Source organism: Euleptes europaea, chromosome 11, assembly GCF_029931775.1.
Source record: "Euleptes europaea isolate rEulEur1 chromosome 11, rEulEur1.hap1, whole genome shotgun sequence".
Taxonomy (NCBI): domain Eukaryota; kingdom Metazoa; phylum Chordata; class Lepidosauria; order Squamata; family Sphaerodactylidae; genus Euleptes; species Euleptes europaea.
Window position 1 is genome coordinate 77,271,242 of NC_079322.1, and position 19,197 is coordinate 77,290,438.

A 19,197-nucleotide genomic window follows, 5' to 3' on the forward strand; every position below is an offset into this window, starting at 1 on the left:
CAGGATGTCCGTAAACTTGGCTCTGTCCCCGACGATGTCCCCGGGGTGCAGCTGTCTGTCTCATCTGCTCAGCCTGGAATCTGTGTCCTGGCCACTAACATTAACGAGATGCCAGGATGAAGCCATCGTTAATTAAAAGAATGGAGCAGATGCTTCACAGATGCTGCACGTTTTCCCCAGGGGAGCTCATCTCTCTTGTCTGAAGATCAGTTGTAATTCCAGGAGAAGTCCAGGCCCCATCTGGAGGATGGCAATGACCGATCTCCCTGGCATGTGAGACGCTGTGGAATGTCTGCCTGTGTTCAGAAAGTCTCACGAAGAATCGCAATATCCTTGCCAAGGACTGAGTAAGAAAGAGGAGGGACCTCCAAGCTTTCCCCAAAACTCAGCCAACCAAAGAGATGGGGGACAAAGCCACCTTAGCTCCATGGTTCTCAAACTGCGGATCATGTCCCTATAAGTGAATTCCAACTTGCTCACAGGTAGAATGCGAGACACACAGGGTTGCCAACTTCCAGGTGCCACAAAAAGCAACAGCACCCTGACCCAAAAAAATACATGAAATAAGAATCACACAAAGTTCTGAATGCTAAACCTATATATTGTGAAGCTAAGTAACACACTAAAATGCATACAAAACTTATCAACTATCTATAATCTATCACAACTATGAAACTATTACAAAACATGCATATATAAGTACATACTCCTGTGAATGTGCATGTTTTGTAATAGTTTTGTAATGCATGTTTTGTTTTGTAGTTTTGTAATGCATGTTTTGTAATAGTTTCATATTCCCACTCTCTTCCCAAAGGTGGGAAAAGGGGGTGGAGCTGCTGCAGCCCCGCCTCTTCCTCCTGCCTGCCTTCACCCTGCATCCCCATTCATTATCATGGGGTTGGCTCACTCCTTTCCTCTAGCAGCACAGGAGGCGATGGATGTGGCCCATTCTCCATGGAATGAACTAAAAAGAAACGGCTACGCTGAGTACTAATTAATGACTTTCCACCGATCAGAAAATGCTCTTTTTAAATGCCAAGCTGGAAAATTAACAGCTCCAAAGGGGAAATGAAATTCAATACGGAGCATTAATAATTCCCATGAGAGGAGAAGGGGGAGGAAGTATTTCCAATAATCTCCCATTGGTTGTTTACAAAACAAAGTTTTATAAGCTTCAGTTTAATGCTGGTGATCTCTTGGTGACGGAACGGAAGACCAAATCGTGGGGGGCGGCACTTTTTACCGCCTAAAGGCAAATAAATACAGCTTTTCCTCTGATTCTACTCTTGGCTCCAGATCGTTGTGAGCATATTTGGTTGTGATCCGTTGCTCCTTCCGTGGAGGTACCCTGGCTTAGTGGGAGAACATCTGCTTTGCATCTCAAGTTTAAAGGATCAGGTAGTAGGCGATGTATAGGATTGCCACCTCCGGGTTAGGAATTACCTGGAGATATTGGCGGTGGAGCCTGAGGAGGGCGGGGTTTGGAGAGGGGAGGGACTTCAATGCCATAGAGTCCAATTGCCAAACCAGCCATTTTCTCCAGGGGAACTGATCTCTATCGGCTGGAGAGCAGTTGTAATAGCAGGAGATGTCCAGCTATTGCAACTGATCTCCAGGTGATAGAGATCAGTTCCCCCGGAGAAAATGGCTGCTTTGGCAATTGGACTCTATGGCATTGAAGTTCATCCCCAAACCCCGCCCTCTTCAAGTTTTGCCCCCCAAAATCACCCACTTTTGGCGAAGAGGCACCTGGCAACCCTACACCTGTATCAGTTTGGGCAGAGTTCATAGCTTGCCGAGCGGAAGAAAGCTGTGGCCAACAATACTGAGCTAGATGGGCCAACTCAGAAGTCGGCCACATATGCTGAGGAAAGGGGTGATGTTCCCTTTTGCTTACAGAGAAGCAATTGGGTACTCACTTGGGTTGCCAAACTCCAGGTGGGACCTGGAAATCTGGAGTTATAGCTGCTCTCCACAGATCAGTTCCCCTGGCGAAAATGGGCTGCTTGGAAGGGTGGACTCTGGGGCATTAAAACCCATTGAGGTCCTTCCCTTCCCCCAAACCCCGGCGTCCCAAGGCTCAGCCCCCAAAATGTCCAGGAATTTCCCAACCAGGAGTACTCTCTCAGATTCCTGCCCTTAGGTTCACACAACAGAGATGGGTGTGTTCAAAACCATGTCCATTTGTCAGCAAGGAGATACAGGAAAAGGCCTTTTATGCATGGCTGTTTCCCTTGTGGTCACCCCGCCCCTGACTACTTCGGGGCTTTCTTTTGATTATGCATGCATGTTCTGACCGTCAGAGGTCGCCTCGCTCTCCCCTCACATTTCCGCACATTTCCCCCCACATTTTCCAGATGCTGGCTAAGCAGCATCCAGATGACCCTTCTGGTCCCTTCCAATTCTATGATGCTGTGATTCTATAATGCGGGGGAAATGCTCGGAGAGAGCCAGGCGACATATGAAGTTCTCCAAATGCATGCCTAATCCAAACAAAGCCCCGAAGTAGTTGGAGGGAGGCTGTGAGGAAAACAGCCATGCACAAAAAGCCAATGAGAAAGGGAACTCAAAAGAGTTTCTGTCTAGACATTAGGAAGAACTTCCTAACAGAGCGGTTCCTCGGTGGAACAGGCTTCCTCGGGAGGTGGTGAGCTCTCCTTCCCTGGAGGTTTTTAAGCAGAGGCTAGATGGCCATCTGTCAGCAATGCTGATACTATGACCTTAAACAGATGATGAGAGGGAGGGCACCTCATCCATCTTCTGGGCATGGAGTAGGGGTCACTGGGGTGGGGGGTGGGGGGAGGTAGTTGTGAATTTCCTGCATTGTGCAGAGGGTTGGACTTGATGGCCCTGGTGGTCCCTCCCAACTCTATGATTCTACGGAACAAAACCCCTTTTGTGTAATAAAAGAAAAGAACCAGAAAGTGGCAAACCCAAGCCCTTGCAGAGTAACCACATGGAATCAATTCCATCTTCATTAAGAGACAGAGGAGTAACCGACGGTCTCATAAACTAGACCGGCTCCGCCTGTTCAGGGCGTGAAGTCATGGGGGGAGTCGACTGGCCCATAAAACTCGGGTGGCCTGTCTGCAATCCTTCCCGGGCCAACTCCGAACAAAAGCCGCTTCGGGAGAGCTCCGTTTGACAAACAGGAAGAAATGTTATGAGTAAGGTTGCTAACCTCCAAGTCGCACCTGGAGATCTCCCACTATTACAATTGATCTCCGGACGACCAAGATCAGTTCCCTTGGAGAAAACGGCTGCTTTGGAGGGTGGCATTCTACCCTGCTGAGGTCCCTCTCCTCCCCAAACCCTACCCTCCCCAGGCTCCACTCCCAAAAACTCCAGGTATTTCCTACTCAGAGCTGGCAATCCTGCCAGGCCAACTAGGAAACCCTACCTTGTCTAGCACAAATCTCACACAGAAGTCTCTCCTAGCCCTGATAATTCAGACCATCACTAACCGGAAACAGGGGGATTTGAACCCAAGACCTCCTGCAGGCAAAGCAAATGCTCTCCCACCTAGCCAAAGCTTCTCCCTGCGTGAATTCCTGCAGGTGGATTTGCAGATGGTGTTGTTTGTCTAGCAGTATTTTCTCCCAGCTCAGTGCTTTGCCAATCTGTTCTCAATTAAATGCCCCCGGGGTACACACTTATCCGCCCCGTTGCCTCCCATCTCTCCATGGTGGTGAACGGTGTGGTTGTGGCAAATGTCCCTGCATGAGCAGATCCTGGCTCCGTCCGCAGTACTTTGCCCTACTCGCTCTCCATTTCGGGTGATTAAGTACTTACAGGATAACGCTTTGAAGCTTCCTTTCTGAAGCCATGCTGTGCGGAGGTCCCTGGTTTCATTTCACCCAGACATGGTTTACAACTAGACTACAGCTAAGGCGGGTTAAGCGGGAAAGGTTCTTTCTTTTTTCACATGTTGCCAAAGTATTCGCACACACTCAAAGAACAGTCGGAGCATTTCCTCAGTGGAACAGGCTTTCTCGGGAGGTGGTGAGCTCTCCTTCCCTGGAGGTTTTTAAGCAGAGGCTACATGGCCATCTGTCAGCAATGCTGATTCTATGACCTTGGGCAGATGGTGAGAGGGAGGGCATCTTGGCCATCTTCTGGGCATGGAGTAGGGGTCACTGGGGGTGGGGGGGGAGGTGGCTGTGAATTCCCTGCATTGTGTAGGGGGTTGGACTAGATGACCCTGGTGGTCCCTTCCAACTCTATGATTCTATGGCCTAGGCCGGTGTCCCACCAATGTCATTTCCAGAAGTGACATCATTGTGGTGACACGGGATGCTCTTGTATTGAGCAAAAACTCTTTTTTCACCATAGAGATTTTGTCTAAATACCAAAGCGCCTTGTAATGCCGGCGATGGGATGACATCCCTTCTGGCGCATGTCAGAAGCGACATCACTGAGTGTTAGGGTTGTCAGGTCCCTTTTCGCAACCAGCAGGAGGTTTTTGGGGTAGAGTCTGAGGAGGGTGGGGTTTGAGGAGGGGAGGGACTTCAATGCCATAGAGTCCAATTGTCAAGGTGGCCATTTTCTCCAGGTGAACTGACCTCTATCAGCTGGAGATCAGTTATAATAGCAGGAGATCTCCAGCTATTACCTGGTAGTTGGCAACCCTACTGAGTGTGTCACCGGTGTGTGTCACCAGTTCTGTGACATCACTTTCTGTTTGGAAACTGGAGGTGACATGTTTGCAGTGATGGTTTCTGAAGTCTCTGCCCCCTCGTTGCTCCCAGGGGTTGCCAACCTCCAGGTGCTAGCTGAAGATCTCCTGCTGTTACAACTGATCGCCAGCCGACAGAGATCAATTCCTCTGGAGAAAATGGCTGCTTTGGCAATTGGACTCTATGGCACTGAAGACCCTCCCCTTCCCAAGCCCCGCTCTCCTCAGGCTCCACCCCGAAAACCTCCCACCGGTGGCAAAGAGGGACCTGGCAACCCTATGTTGCTCCCAGGGGTTGCCAACTGGGTACTGGCAACACTCCTCCAAACAATGGAGTCCTAAGCAGAGTTAAATGCTTCTAAACCCATTGCCTCCAATGGACTTCATAGGGTTTTAAATCTGCTTGGGATGGGCCAGTCTGCTTATTGCCAGTGGTTTTTCTATTTTGATTTAAGGCTCTATGGAATGTTATTGCTTTTAGGGTAAATTTATGTGCCTCTGCCAGTTATTTAGCTTTGATTTGCCTATTTTTGCTTTTAACACCGGTAAGCTGCCTTGGGAATTGTTTCGAAGCAAGAGGGTGGGATAGCCCCCTTTTCAATAATACATTTCATGAAATAGCACCCACTGAAATGGAAATAATTGACATAAAGTCTCGGGAAATGGTGCAAAAGTACAGGCTGAAAAGCTCGATTTGCCCAAAGGAGCAGCGATATTTTCAACAGGGATTTTTAATTTGAAACTGTGGGAGGGGGACACATTTTGTCGGCCCTGAAGGACGTAGAACTTAACCCTTTCCAGCCAGCGTGGTGTAGTAGTTAAGAGTGGTGGTTTGGAGCGGTGGACTCTGATCTGGAGAACTGGGTTTGATGCCCCACTTCTCCACATGAAGCCAGCTGGGTGACCTTGGGCTAGTCATACTCTCTCAGCCCCACCTACCTCACAGGGTGTCTTTTGTGGGGAGGGGAAGGGAAGGTGACTGTAAGCCTCCAGGAAGCCCACAAACAGGACGACTGCAGCAGCACCATCCTGCTTGTGTCCTACAGCACCTAATATATTCGGCATGCTCCTCTGATCCTGGAGATAATAGGTCTGCATCATGACTAGTATCCATTTTGACTAGTAGCCATGAATAGCCCTCTCCTCCATGAACATGTCCTCTCCCCTCTTAAAGCCTTCCAAGTTGGCAGCCCTCCCCACATCCTGGGGCAGGGAGTTCCACAGTTGAACCATGTGTTGTGTGAAGAAATGCTTCCTTCTGTCTGAATCTCCCCCTCCAGCTTCAGCAGAGGACCCTGCGTCCTGGTATTACGAGAGAGGGAGAAAAGCTTCTCCCTGTACAATCTCTCCACGCCATGCATCATTTGATAGACCTCTATCATGTCCCCAGATCTCCAGGGATTTCCCTGACGTGGAAGCAGGCGGATTAGCAGTTATCCAGGACACACCACCAGAACTCCTTGGCTTTATAGAAAACAGTGTTGTTTAATTTACAGTGCACAGATACAAAAGACAAACGGTCACGTCCACTTCTCTCCACCAAACTTCCCAACACAGAGTTACAGTTACATAGGCTTATATACAGAACTCCACCTGAAACCAATAAGGCCACCTGCAGACCTGGCCACAGTATTACAGAGACAGCTGACAGGTAGCTGTCAGATCAGAGGCATCTAGGATGATGCAAGAGGCAGCAATAGCCTTGCAGGTTCTAGGGTGAACTGCAACTAACCGGTTTGAAGCAGTAAGCATCCTTACTGCTTCAAACCGGTTAGTTGCAGTTCACCCTAGAACCTGCAAGGCTATTGCTGCCTCTTGCATCATCCTAGATGCCTCTGATCTGACAGCTACCTGTCAGCTGTCTCTGTCAGATTATTATGGGCAACTTGTTACTCTGACATTCCCAACCTCGGGGTGGAGGGGAGGGTGTTCTGGATCCCAGCGGATGCCGATAATTCCGTGAGAAAATGTGAGAGCTGAGAACTTGCGTGGAATGATCCGCAGGGCCTGCAATGAGTCTCTATAGGGTCGTCGTCCGTTTTTGCCTCTTATGTTTCCTTTCTGCAGCCTTTAGGCTCTGGTTTGGAGGGAGGGAAAACCCAGAAAGCCTGGAAAAAAAACAAAAACCTGCCGTCCCCACAAGCCTGCGGTTTGCTTGCTTTCTTTTAAATTTAGCTTCCAGATGAAAGGCGTCCAGAAGGAACAGGAAAACCCCCAAACGTTTTCTTTGAGACGTACGTAAACATTACGTTTTGACAACGGTAGCTGAGCGGCCAACCAGCCCTGGAAAGGGATGAAGAGAAACGGGGCAGCCGTCAGCAGCCCGGGATCTTTTTTTTCCTCTCTCCCCCCTTTATGAATCAGGAGCCTGTGTGGACTGGTTTGGAAAAGAAGAAGGGACATTTTGCGGAGAAGGGCGGCCGAGAGAAAAAGTCACCCAAGCTGGTTATTAGCTGCCTTCCCGCCTGGCTATTCTAGGTCTTGTTAGCTTGCCTTTATATAACTTGGGCCCCTCTCTTTTTTTGGTCATAAATAAACTTCTTATTTACTAGGGTAAAGTAATGGCCCGGCCAACATTTTGTGTATGAAATGTTTGCTTGTATCGCCCCAATTCTCCTAGCAAAGAGACAGTGTGGTGTAGTGGTTCAGAGCGGTGGTTTGGAGGGGCGGACTCTGATCTGGAGAACCGGGTTCGATTCCCCACTCCTCCACAGGAGCGGCGGACTCTAATCTGGTGAACTGGATTTGTTTCCCCGCTCCTCCACACGAAGCCAGCTGGGTGGCCTTGGGCTAGTCACAGCTCTCTCAGCCCCACCTACCTCCCAGGGTGTCGGTTGTGGGGAGGGGAAGGGAAGGTGCTTGTAAGCCGGTTTGATTCTTCCTTAAGTGGTAGAGAAATTCGGCATATAAAAACCAACTCTTCTTCTTCTTCTGGCAGAAGGGCCCCCATCAATAGGATTGCCAATCTCCAGGTGGGGTTGGAAGATTTTCTGGGATTCCAACTGATCTCCAGGCGACAGAAATCAGTTCCCCTGGAGGAAATTGCTGCTTTGGAGGTGGCATTATATCTGGTGAAGTTCCCTCCCCTCCTAAGGTTGCCAACCTCAAGGTGGGGGCTGGAGATCTCCTGCTATTACAAGATCAGTTCCCCTGGAGAAAATGGCCGCTTTGGAGAGTGGACTCTATGGCTCCACCTTCAAAACCTCCAGGAATTTACCAACTTCTGCTTCTTGTATTCATCGACTCCACAATAACCCATCCTTCTGTGGTATAAAAGGAAACAGGGCATTCATCCATTTGGCTATACAAGTATACATCAGAGATATTGTGGTTTGGTTCCAGACCACCGCAATAAAGCGAATATCACAATAAAGTGAGTCACGGGCATTTTTTGGTTTCCCAGTTCATATAAAAGTAATGTTTACACTATACTGTAGTGTATTCAGAGAATGCTGGATTACAGCTAATAATGAAACGCAAGACTATGCATTCTTCTGGATTGAACAGAGATCTGGGATTCCGGCCTCTTTACCAATGCGTATTTCTACACACTTACTACCCCTCTGCGTATCACATCTAATCCAATCATCCCTGCTAATGTCATTGACTTGATTTTGACATTTACATTGCCATTGTGCGCCTAACAACTGGAAAAATGGGGAATAAAGAAACTCAACCTAAAAGTCAGGGGAAACCAAAGGGGTTGAGCTGAACACTATCTAACAACCAATAAATCTATTTTTATTATATACTGTGCGGAGTTGTATTTAAAAACACAGGTCTTAAAATATAGGCTTCCTAAAAAGCCCAAGCATAGTTACAAATATTACCAACACATAACAGTTGAGGTTAGTACATAAAATGACCAAAATCTGACCAGACACATTTCGGCCTTTTACAGGCCTTCCTCAGTGGTCATACGTACACAATTTTACAATATACATCCTGACATATACACACATGAAGCTGCCTTATACTGAATCAGACACTTGGTCCATCAAAGTCAGTATTGTCCACTCAGACCGGCAGCGTCTCTCCAGGGTCTCAGGTAGAGGTCTTTCTCATCACCTACTTGCCTGGTCCCTTTAACTGGAGATGCCGGGGATTGAACCCTGGGACCTTCTGCGTGCCAAGCAGAGGCTCTACAAACTGAGCCACAGCCCCTTGTACACAAGAAGAAGAGTTGGCTTTTTTCTGCCGACTTTCTCTACCACTTAAGGAAGACTCAAACCGGCTTACAATCACCTTCCCTTCCCCTCCCCACAACAGACACCCGGTGAGGTTGGTGGGGTTGAGAGAGCTCTAAGAGAACTGTGACTAGCCCAAGGTCACCCAGCTGGCTTCGTGTGTAGGAGTAGGGAAACAAATCCAGTTCACCAGATTAGCCTCCGCCACTCATGTGGAGGAGTGGGGAATCAAACCTGGTTCTCCAGATCAGAGTCCACCGCTCCAAACCACCGCTCTTAACCACTACACCACACTGGCTCACAAACATTGTACAAGGTAAAAAAAATATGTAAAAGCCTTTTATTCTGGGTGGCTTTGTGTTAAAATAGTTAGTCCGTGTGCCTTAAAACATGGCTCACAGCTCACATCCTGTATATGGTGTCCAGCATTTCAGGATGTGTATAACATCAACAAACGTGAAGAAAATAATCTTTTATGCATGGCTGTTCCCTCGCAGTCACCCCTCTGATGACTTTGGGTCTCCCCCAGCATTTCCCCGCGTTCTCCCAGCGTTTTCAGGGACCTGTTTTATCTCGAATTTGGGAAAAAAAATGAGCAAACTGCGGGGAAACGCAGGGGGAGAGCGAGGCGACCTCTGACGGTCAGAAACGGCACACAGAATCAGGACAGAGACCCAACGTCATCGGAGGGGTGACGGCGAATGAAACAGCCATGCATACAAGAACCATGTAAAATCGCTACTGAATTTTATAAAGGTAGAGGTCCCCTGTGCATGCACTGGGTCATTCCTGACCCATGGGGTGACGTCACATCCCGACGTTTACTAGGCAGACTTTGTTTTTACGGGGTGGTTTGCCAGTGCCTTCCCCAGTCATCTTCCCTTTACCCCCAGCAAGCCGGGTACTCATTTCACCGACCTCGGAAGGATGGAAGGTTGAGTCGACCTCGAGCCGGCTACCTGAAACCGACTTCCGTTGGGATTGAACTCAGGTCGTGAGCAGAGCTTGGACTGCACTACTGCAGCTTACCTCTCTGCGCCACGGGGCTCACTGAATTTTGCTTGAGGCCAAATTTGAGGAGAAAATCCTACTTGGGCCAAACATCTCTGGAACGTCAAAAAAAGCCAGAAGTGTTCTGATAAGTGGGGTCCCTCTTCGCCACTGGTGGGAGGTTTTGGGGGCAGAGCCTGAGGAGGGCAGGCTTTGGAGAGGGGGGGACTTCAATGCCATAGAGTCCAATGGCCAAAGCAGCCATTTTCTCCAGGGGAACTGATCTCTGTCAGCTGGAGATCAGTTGTATTAGCAGGAGATCTCCAGCTAGTACCTGGAGGTTGGCAACCCTACTGATAAGGCTGGTGCTATTTTCCAGGAGCATTTCAGACACCCGCCCCAAAGGCTCGGGTCATCTTCTCCCGCCACCCCCCCCCTCGCAAATACTTTGGGTTCCTTTGCCCTGTTTCATTCCTAGCCACTGGCTGTCCTTCCCATAATGGAGTGACCACAATGCCCCACCGTCTCCCAGTTGCGGTCTCTCCTGCCTCGCTTCCAGTGCCAGAGTAACCAGGAGATGATTTATATTTTACGTTCCTCGATGAGACCTTGTTTGCATTTCCTTTCCCTGCCAAAAGGACGGTGCAGATGGTTTTAATGTGTGTTCTTCGCATGTAGGCCAAACTTGGGTAAAGAACAGATGCTGGGTGGGCAGGAGGGAGCAGAGAAAGAACGAGGCCATCAAGATAGATCTAGATTCTCCTTGGGCAGTCTTGTGTCTTTTTAAATTCAGACTTCTGACAGGGTTGCCAAGTTCTCCCAAAGTTACAACTGATCTACGGACTGCAGAGATCAGTTCTTTTCGAGAACGCGGCAGTTTTAGAGGTCGGGCTGTATGGTGTAGGGTTGCCAGCTCCAAGTTGGGAAATACCTGGAGATTTTTGCGGTGGAGCCTGAGTAGGCTTACCAGGTCCCTCCTCTGGTCCGGCGGGAGGTTTTTCAGGTGGAGGTGAGTCATTGCGTGCGCGCGGCCGCACCAACGCAATCACAGCACTTCCGGTTTACACCCGTGTGCACGTGTTGCCCGCCGACCCTTAGTTGGTCGGCGGGCAGCCAGGTGGATTGGCGGGGGGTTGCCCGCCACCACCTGGCACTTGGCAACCCTAAGCCTGAGGAGGGCAGGGTTTGGAGAGTGGAGGGACTCTATGATTCTCTGGTTTTCATGGATGATCCAGAGCGTTGGAGAACAGAGCCTCTTGTCCTTTGGTCAGCCAAGGACAAGAAGCCTGAAACTTGGTTTCAGCCTTGGTCCAGTGTGGGAGGAGAGATCAGCTATGTCTTCCTGAGGAATCCTGATCTCCCAAACACGGCCGTCCCTTCAGCCTCCAGAGTAGGAAGGGGAGGTGTGGGATGCCAAACCATCTTTGTACCCTGTGGAGAGGAGGAATGGCGGTGCAGTGTTTACCCAAGGCAGCTTGTGCTTTGCTTTCAGCAAACCTCATTTCGACATTGCTTCCCATAAGATTCTTGCAGGGGACCCTTCGGCCTCATTTCCCGTCAAGAAGGGAGGGGGGGATAAAGCTAAACAAAGTCTATTTTTTTCCTCCCAGGAGTGGACGTTTTGTTCAAACAGGGAATTCTATTAGCAGATAGGGACGCCAGCCTCCAGGTGGGACCTGGGGATCCCCCAGGAATTACACTCATCTCCAGACTACAGAGATCAGATCCCCTGGAGGAAATGGGTGCTTTGGAGGGTGGACTCTGTGGCAATTTACCCCACTGAGGTCCCAGTCTTCCCCAGACTCCAACCCCAAATCTCCAGGAGTTTCCCAACCTGGGCCTGGCAATCCTACCCTCCCCCCCCCCCAAGATCGCCAGGTCCCTCTTCGCAACCAGCGGGAGGTTTTTGGGGTGGAGCCTGAGGAGGGCGGGGTTTGAGGAAGGGAGGGACTTCAATGCCATAGAGTCCAATTGCCAAAGTGGCCATTTTCTCCAGGGGAACTGATCTCTATCGGCTGGAGATCAGTTGAAATAGCAGGAGATCTCCAGCTAGTACCTGGAGGTTCAAAAACAATTCCTCGTGCTTAAATATACGGAAATTAATAAACAAAACAAGCACTGATAGCATTCAAAAACATGTAATCTTAAAATCATCAACTATACATAGGAATGAAAAGTTCCAAACTGGTAAAGCCACATCGGTATCCTTGTGTTGATAAAGGAGACCCAGGCCGGAGAAAGAGTTTGTCCCGGCAAAGCTCCTCGCTGATCAGCTAAGAGCAAATCCGTCAGTAGTGCAAGTTATGGACTTGGCACCATGAGACTGAATTTTCATCTCTGGTCACCCTTGATTAATCTTCCCGATGGATAAAGCTAAATGCGAAATGGGATTATACCGGATTCCTATCTCGGGATAAACAGTCGGGATAAACAGGCTTACATCTGTTTTGTGTAACTTGGGAACAACAAGTCTACAACAGCTTGATTCCCCTCCCGGTCTTACATTCGGTTTTAATCCGCTGGAACAGCTTTTCTGGGATTTCGCTACACCCACTCCGCAGCTGCGGCAAGGAGCGAGGAACTTTGCCGGGACAAACGCTTACTTCGGCTTGGGTCTCCTTTGTCAACACAAGGATACCGATGTGGCGTTACCAGTTTGGAACTTTTCATTCCAATGTATAATTGATGTTGTTAAGAATACATGTTTTTGAATGCTATCAGTGCTTGCTTTGTTTATTAAGTACCTGGAGGTTGGAAACCTTATCCACTGGTGGTCAGGTGGGACCTCACAACCTTATTAGCCATTGAACCTCTAAGCAACCAACCCCCTCCCATATGTTGCTCAAAACTAAGGCCCTAAGTATTGAGCTGAGTCTTTGACTTTTGAAAGTCCACCAAACCTTGGCCTACCTAGGGTTGCCGGGTCCCTCTTCGCCACCAGCGGGAGGTGTTTGGGGCGGAGCCTGAGGAGGGTGGGGTTTGGGGAGGGGAGGGACTTCAATGCCATAGAGTCCAATTGTCAAGGTGGCCATTTTCTCCAGGTGAACGGCTGGAGATCAGTTATAATAGCAGGAGGTCTCCAGCTAGTACCTGGAAGTTGGCAACCCTAGGCCTACCCAAAAAGATGTGCAAAGGCTTCCAGTTTCTATTTATAGAAGAGGAAGGATTCTGCACATCCCTGAGTCTGCATTGCCAGGCCTCCTCTGGGGTAGGGGATCGCCATCCCTAATAGGCACTCCCTGCCGCTTCTCAGCTGGTCAACGGGGGAAGATGGCACCGAAATTTGGGGGGGGGGGCATCAGCAGTGTCCCAGCTCACTGATGTCACTCCTTGTGCACTTGGAAGTGATGTCAGAGCATCATTGGGGAACACCGAGGATGCTCTGGTGTTTGGGCAAAACTCTGGTGCACACAGAAAGTGACATCAGTGCGTTGCCAGCTTCGTTAATATGTCACAGGCAAGGCCCCCCACCACCCGGTAAGTCCCTCCAGGAGTTGCCAGGGGAAGCTTAGCAACCCTATTTTAAGTTGCCATCCCATTTCAAAAGGTTACCAGATCCCTTAGCTCCACCGATGGGAGCTTTTAGAGTGTGTGGCTGGAGCCTGCGATGAATGCGCACGCCCGGTGTGATGCACGTGCACTGCCTGAGACCCTGGAGAGCCGCTGCCGGTCAGAGTAGACAATACTGACTTGGATGGACCAAGGGTCTGGTTCAATAGAAGGCAGCTTCATGTGTTCGTGAGACACGATGGGCGCAGTTATCTTCCGTATGATCCGTGCCAGAATTTCCACGGCACTCCCTTTGCTTTCCTCTTTTCTGTTGCAGATGGCTTTTGCGCGCCCGAGTGGGATAACCTCATCTGTTGGCCCGAAGGCGTCCCGGGCAAGATGGTGTCTATGCCCTGCCCGGAATATATCTACGACTTCAACCACAAAGGTAAATCTTTTGTCGTTGGGGCCCAGCGTGCAATTAGATAGCCGCCCCGAGCCCCGCTGCGGCAGGGGAGGGGGCGGGATAGAAATCGAATCAAATCAAAAGCTTGGGGGAACTGAGGACAGGGATGGCGCGCCCTTTCTGCTACAGGAACCTTGGCTCAGGCTGGACCACGGAGTGGCACTGAGCACATTGGCCGACCCCTGGAGTCCACCCGCAGTCATTCTTTGGGGTTCCTGTAGCAGAAGGGGGGTGGGTATATCCTCTGTTTTACTCTCTGCTTATGCTTGTGACTTGGTAATATCTCATTGCTATAGAGATTTCAATAGAACTCTTCTCCTTCACCACTGGTGTGCTTATTGCCTTCGAATGCTTTAGTGATGAACCCCTTTGCTTCTTGGCAATACAAGAATTCACTCTGGAATATGCAGCAATGGCAAAACTGACAAACCTGGTGAACAAAAGATGGAGTGAAGAATTTTCTTTAAAATGGGGATTGTATTACTTATGTGCTTATTGTATGGAGAGCCAGCATGGTGTAGTGGTTAAGAGCAGTGGGCTCTTTGGAGCGGTGGACTCTAATCTGGAGAACCGGGTTTGATTCCCCACTCCTCCACATGAGTGGCAGAGGCTAATCTGGTGAGCTGGATTTGTTTCCCCACTCCTACACAAGAAGCTAGCTGGGTGACCTTGGGCAAGTTACAGCTCTCTTAGAGCTCTCTCAGTCCCACCTATCTCACCGGGTGTTTGTTGTGGGGAGGGGAAGGTGATTGTAAGCCGGTTTGAGTTTCCCTTAAGTGGTAGAGAAAGTCGGCATATAAAAATCAACTCTTCTTCTTCGTAATGGCATGTTTAAAAGTAAGAAAACTGAGTAGTTTTTCTTTTTCTTTTTTTCTTTAAGGATGCTGTATTGCATAAACAAGTTATTAGAGAGGATGACTATGTGTAGATCTATGAGTTGGTTAGTCACCCCCTGGTAGGGCTGTTGAATTAAAAAAATTCGGTATAGTTCGGATTTGGCTGAATTCGGCCCGTTTAGATTCGGGATATGCCGAAGTGCGAACTCCCCCGCTTCGGGTCCGTGCAATTCGGCGGGAATTCAAAGTTCGGGGAAAAAATTCAGCCGAATAAAGCCATTAAAAACACAACCGCGCCTTTCCACGGCTCGGGGGGGGCATTTTTGGGGGTAAAGGTCCCAAACTTTCAGAGGAGCTTCAAAGGACGCTTCTTGAAAGACCCCCCAAGTTTTGTAAAGATTGGGTCAGGGGGGGCTGAGATATGGGCCCCGAAAGGGGTCCCCCCACCCTTAATGTGTATCTCCGAGCAGAGCTTGCCGCCCAAGCACAAAGCTCCCAGCCCCGACAAACAGCTGAGAGCAAGGGCGGGGCAGGTGTGAAAAAATTTGCAAAGCAATACAACTGCAAAGCAACACAAGCACGCAATGCAACACCTTTGCAACAGTGCAAAGCAACACCTGACACCTGGGAGTTTGCAAACCATGGAAAGGGACAGAGGCAGCTAGCTATGCATAATGAGCAGGAAGGGGTGGAATTTCTCCTTTTGCATTGGACTTGGGACCACACACAGGAGGATTTCCCTCTCTCTCTCTCTCTCTCCCCGGCCATCCGCACATCAGCTGATTCCTCCAGTATTCAATCCTGACTGATTGGCCAGAAGGAGACCCAGCTTGGCCACCGATTGGCCGGGGGAGGAGAATGCTGCTTACTGACGGTTATGCTGCTTACTGATGCCCCGAATTTGCCGGATATATTCATGAACTCCTGAACTCGCTGAATTTGGCTCCCCAGTTGCCCACCAGTTTTGAGTTCGGTTCGTCCCGAACTAAAAACCGTCGAATCAAGGGAAATTCGGCTGATTTTCAGTTCGGGCAGGGCCGAACCAAATCAAGAGCCCTACCCCCGGGGTTAACATATAAAATGGTAAAAATTATTGAAGTTCAGGGGTGGTAAAATATGAGAAAAAGATACAGCATAAATATTATGATTGAAGGAATATTATAATTATTAAAACAAGGCTGTTAGTAATGATCAGTATATTAGATTTTTAAAAGTTAGATTAATTCATAAAGATAAAAGGTAAAGGTAGTCCCCTGTGCGAGCACCAGGTCATTCCTGACCCATGAGGTGGCGTCACATTCCGACGTTTACTAGGCAGACTATGTTTACGGTGTGGTTTGCCAGTGCCTTCCCCAGTCATCTACACTTCATAATGAATTCATAATGAAAGTAAATGTTTTAGTTACACCTTGGTGAAGTATGTACGGTTATATTTTAGTGCACTGTTAATGGTTATGTTTGTATTATGGTAGGTAGTAAATGAGGTACTGAATGTATTGTATGTAAATGTGGTACTGAATGTATTGTATGTTTATTGTGTAGTATGTAGTGTGAAAAATAAAAATTTATTTTTCGAAAAAAGAATTCACTCTGGGACTCCTGCCATTCCCACCCACATTCTACCATATGCATAGATAAGGCCACCTCACAGTCCCCTGTAGCTTCTCCCGCGTCTGAATGCCTGTTTCCCGTTGTCAGGTCACGCCTATCGGCGGTGTGACATGAATGGGAGCTGGGCACTGGCACCCAGCAGCAACCTCACCTGGGCCAACTACACCGAATGTGCCAAATTCCTCGACACCAACAGGACCGATAGGGTAAGCTGAATTCGCATGTGCATCGTAACCAGGATCTCCTTCGAGAAGAGGTGGGGATTGTGCAGGATTTAATCAGTTGTCTCCACTCTGCCAGGTACCAGCTCTCCAGATTCTGAGACTGAGGAAAGTCTTTCTTGACCCTGCTATACATGAACCTTTAATTGGAGATATCAGGGATTGAACCAGAGACCTCACCTAGAGTCTGGTGTTCAGTTTTGGGCACCACAATTTAAGAAAGATGTAGACAAGCTGGAACATGTCCAGAGGAGGGCAGCAAAGATGGTGAGGGGTCTGGAGACCAAGTCCTATGAGGAAAGGTTGAAGGAGCTGGGTATGTTTAGCCTGGAGAGGAGAAGACTGAGAGGGGATATGATAACCATCTTCAAGTACTTGAAGGGCTGTCAAATAGAGGATGGTACCAAGTTGTTTTCTGTTGCCCCAGAAGGTCGGACCAGAACCAGTGGGTTGAAATTAAATCAAAAGAGTTTCCGTCTAGACATTAGGAAGAATTTTCTAACCGTCAGAGAGGTTCCTCGCTTCCTCGGGGAAAGGGTGAGCTCTCCTTCCCTGGAGGTTTTTAAGCAGAGGCCATCCGTCAGCAATGCTGATTCTATGACCTTAGGCAGATCATGAGAGGGAGGGCACCTTGGCCATCTTCTGGGTGTGGAATAGGGGGTCACTGGGGGGGAGGTAGTTGTGAATTTCCTGCATAATCAGGGGTTTGGACTAGATAACCCTGGTGGTCCCATCCAACTCTATAATTCTATGAGTGGGGAATCAAACCCAGTTCTCCAGATTAGAGTCCACTGCTCTTAACCACTATACCACACTAGCCTAAGCTAGGGATGCTAGCCTCCAGATGGGGATCTCCTTTAATGACAGTACATCTCCAGAAATCAGTTCCCCTGGAGAAAATGGATGCTTTGGCGGGTGGACTCTAGGGCGTTGTACCCCGCTACGGTCCCTGTTTTCCCCAGGCTTCACCCCCAAATCTTCAGGCATTTCCCAACCTGGAGGTGGCACCCGTACCCCTCCTTGCCAGTGGCCAGGGAGAACTCGGCCACCCTAGCAGGAGCTCTTCCACTGATTTATGGATCCCTCTTCCTTTTGGTGCCAAGTCTCAGCCTTGGAATGTGTTTTTGTTCATGAAATTTCGCCTAAAACGAATTTGGAAGGTGGAAAGATGGGAGTATGCTGGGAAAGATGAAAAATGGTCTGCCTTGACCTACAAGGAGAATGGGCGGAGATAGTTTCTTATCCTGATGGAGCAGGATGAGACCATTGGTCCATCTAGTCCAGCATCCTGTCTCCCCTGGCAACCCAAACAATTGCCCCAGAGGGCTGAGTAGGATGGCATAGAGGCCAAGGCCTTCCCTTCATGCTGCCTGTTAGCCCTGGGATTCAGAGAGTGGCTGCCTTTCTATATGGAGATGGTCGTAGTTTGTTTCTTTCTCATTTTATTGGTTCTCATTAGCGACTTTTGGTTTGCTACGGCTAGTTTCCCTGGTTCTGATGCTGAATGGCAAATTTTACTATTCCGTTTTTTATTTATTTAGGAATTTGCTCTCAAACCTCTCCTTCTCACAGAGAGCCAGTGTGGTGTAGTGGTTAAGAGCAGTGGTTTGGAGCGTGGTGGACTCTGATCTGGAGAACCGGGTTTGATTCCCCACTCCTCCACATGAACGGCAGAAGCTAATCTGGTGAACCGGGTTGGTTTCCACACTCCTACACGTGAAGCCAGCTGGGTGACCTTGGGCTAGTCACAGCTCTCTTAGAGCTTTCTCAGCCCCACCTACCTCACAGGGTGTCTGTTGTGTTGCCGGAAACTGTATAAATGGATAGCATTTGCCCATTTGAAATCCATAGAAACAGAAACAGTTTACAAGGATTTTAGCAGCCTGTCTCTCAAAACACAGCCTGTCTTTTAGAAAGATGCTTCAGAGATACAGAGTGACTCTAATGAGATAAGATGACAGAATGACTTCCAGAAGACAGCAACGGGATGTAACTGACTTTCAGTTTGTACTTTGATAACATTGCTTTGATACCAATGATGTAATGTAATACTTCCTGTAATGTTATGTTTATATCTTTTATAAAGTTAAGAAAGTCTTATAAAGGCAAGAAATGTATTAAATTAACCATATTCTTAGCACAATATGAATACTTGGAAAAGTTATATTTTAAGACTTATCATACAGCCATAAACTTGACAATTTAGTTTAAGTGCTCCATAGGCACAAAGACCTACTAAAGGCAGGAACTCCTTATAAGGAAATACCGGTAGCTGCTGGTTTCTCAAAGGTAACAGGACAATCTCAAGAATCAGATTCTGCCAAAATGACAAGGACAAGAAACAGATTCTGATCTTAAATAGTATAAAAGGAGGAGCTTCCCAGCCAGTAGCCAGAGTTCCTAACAGGTTGATACCCATTGACCTGAAATGGATCTCTCCATCCCTTACCTGGGATGTAAAGACTTGGGGCTTTGCTTCTTGCGTGGACTGAAGTTCTCATGACAAAGAGGTTTCTTTAAGTGTTTAGTTCTTTTATGGGCTGGATACTTACAAATGCCTCCAACTTTTACAAGTCTTCCTGTGAGACTGGAGAACTCCCAAAGGGGGATTCTTTTCCAGACAGACAGCCCTATCTAGGACTGGATGTTTGCACTGAATGCAATCTTATAAATAAGATGGAGACTCCTAGAATCGACCAACCTTAATGTGGGGTCTAGGGGT

General features: G+C 48.5%; 1 protein-coding gene across 1 annotated transcript in view; it reads left to right on the forward strand.

The window, feature by feature from the left end:
- PTH1R (parathyroid hormone 1 receptor) overlaps positions 1-19,197 on the forward strand; it is a 124,422-nt gene that overhangs the window by 75,772 nt on the left and 29,453 nt on the right. The window contains exons 3-4 of the mRNA XM_056857658.1: positions 13,679-13,789; positions 16,342-16,460. Coding sequence (XP_056713636.1) covers positions 13,679-13,789; positions 16,342-16,460 — 230 coding nt within the window. The remainder of the gene's footprint in view (positions 1-13,678; positions 13,790-16,341; positions 16,461-19,197) is intronic.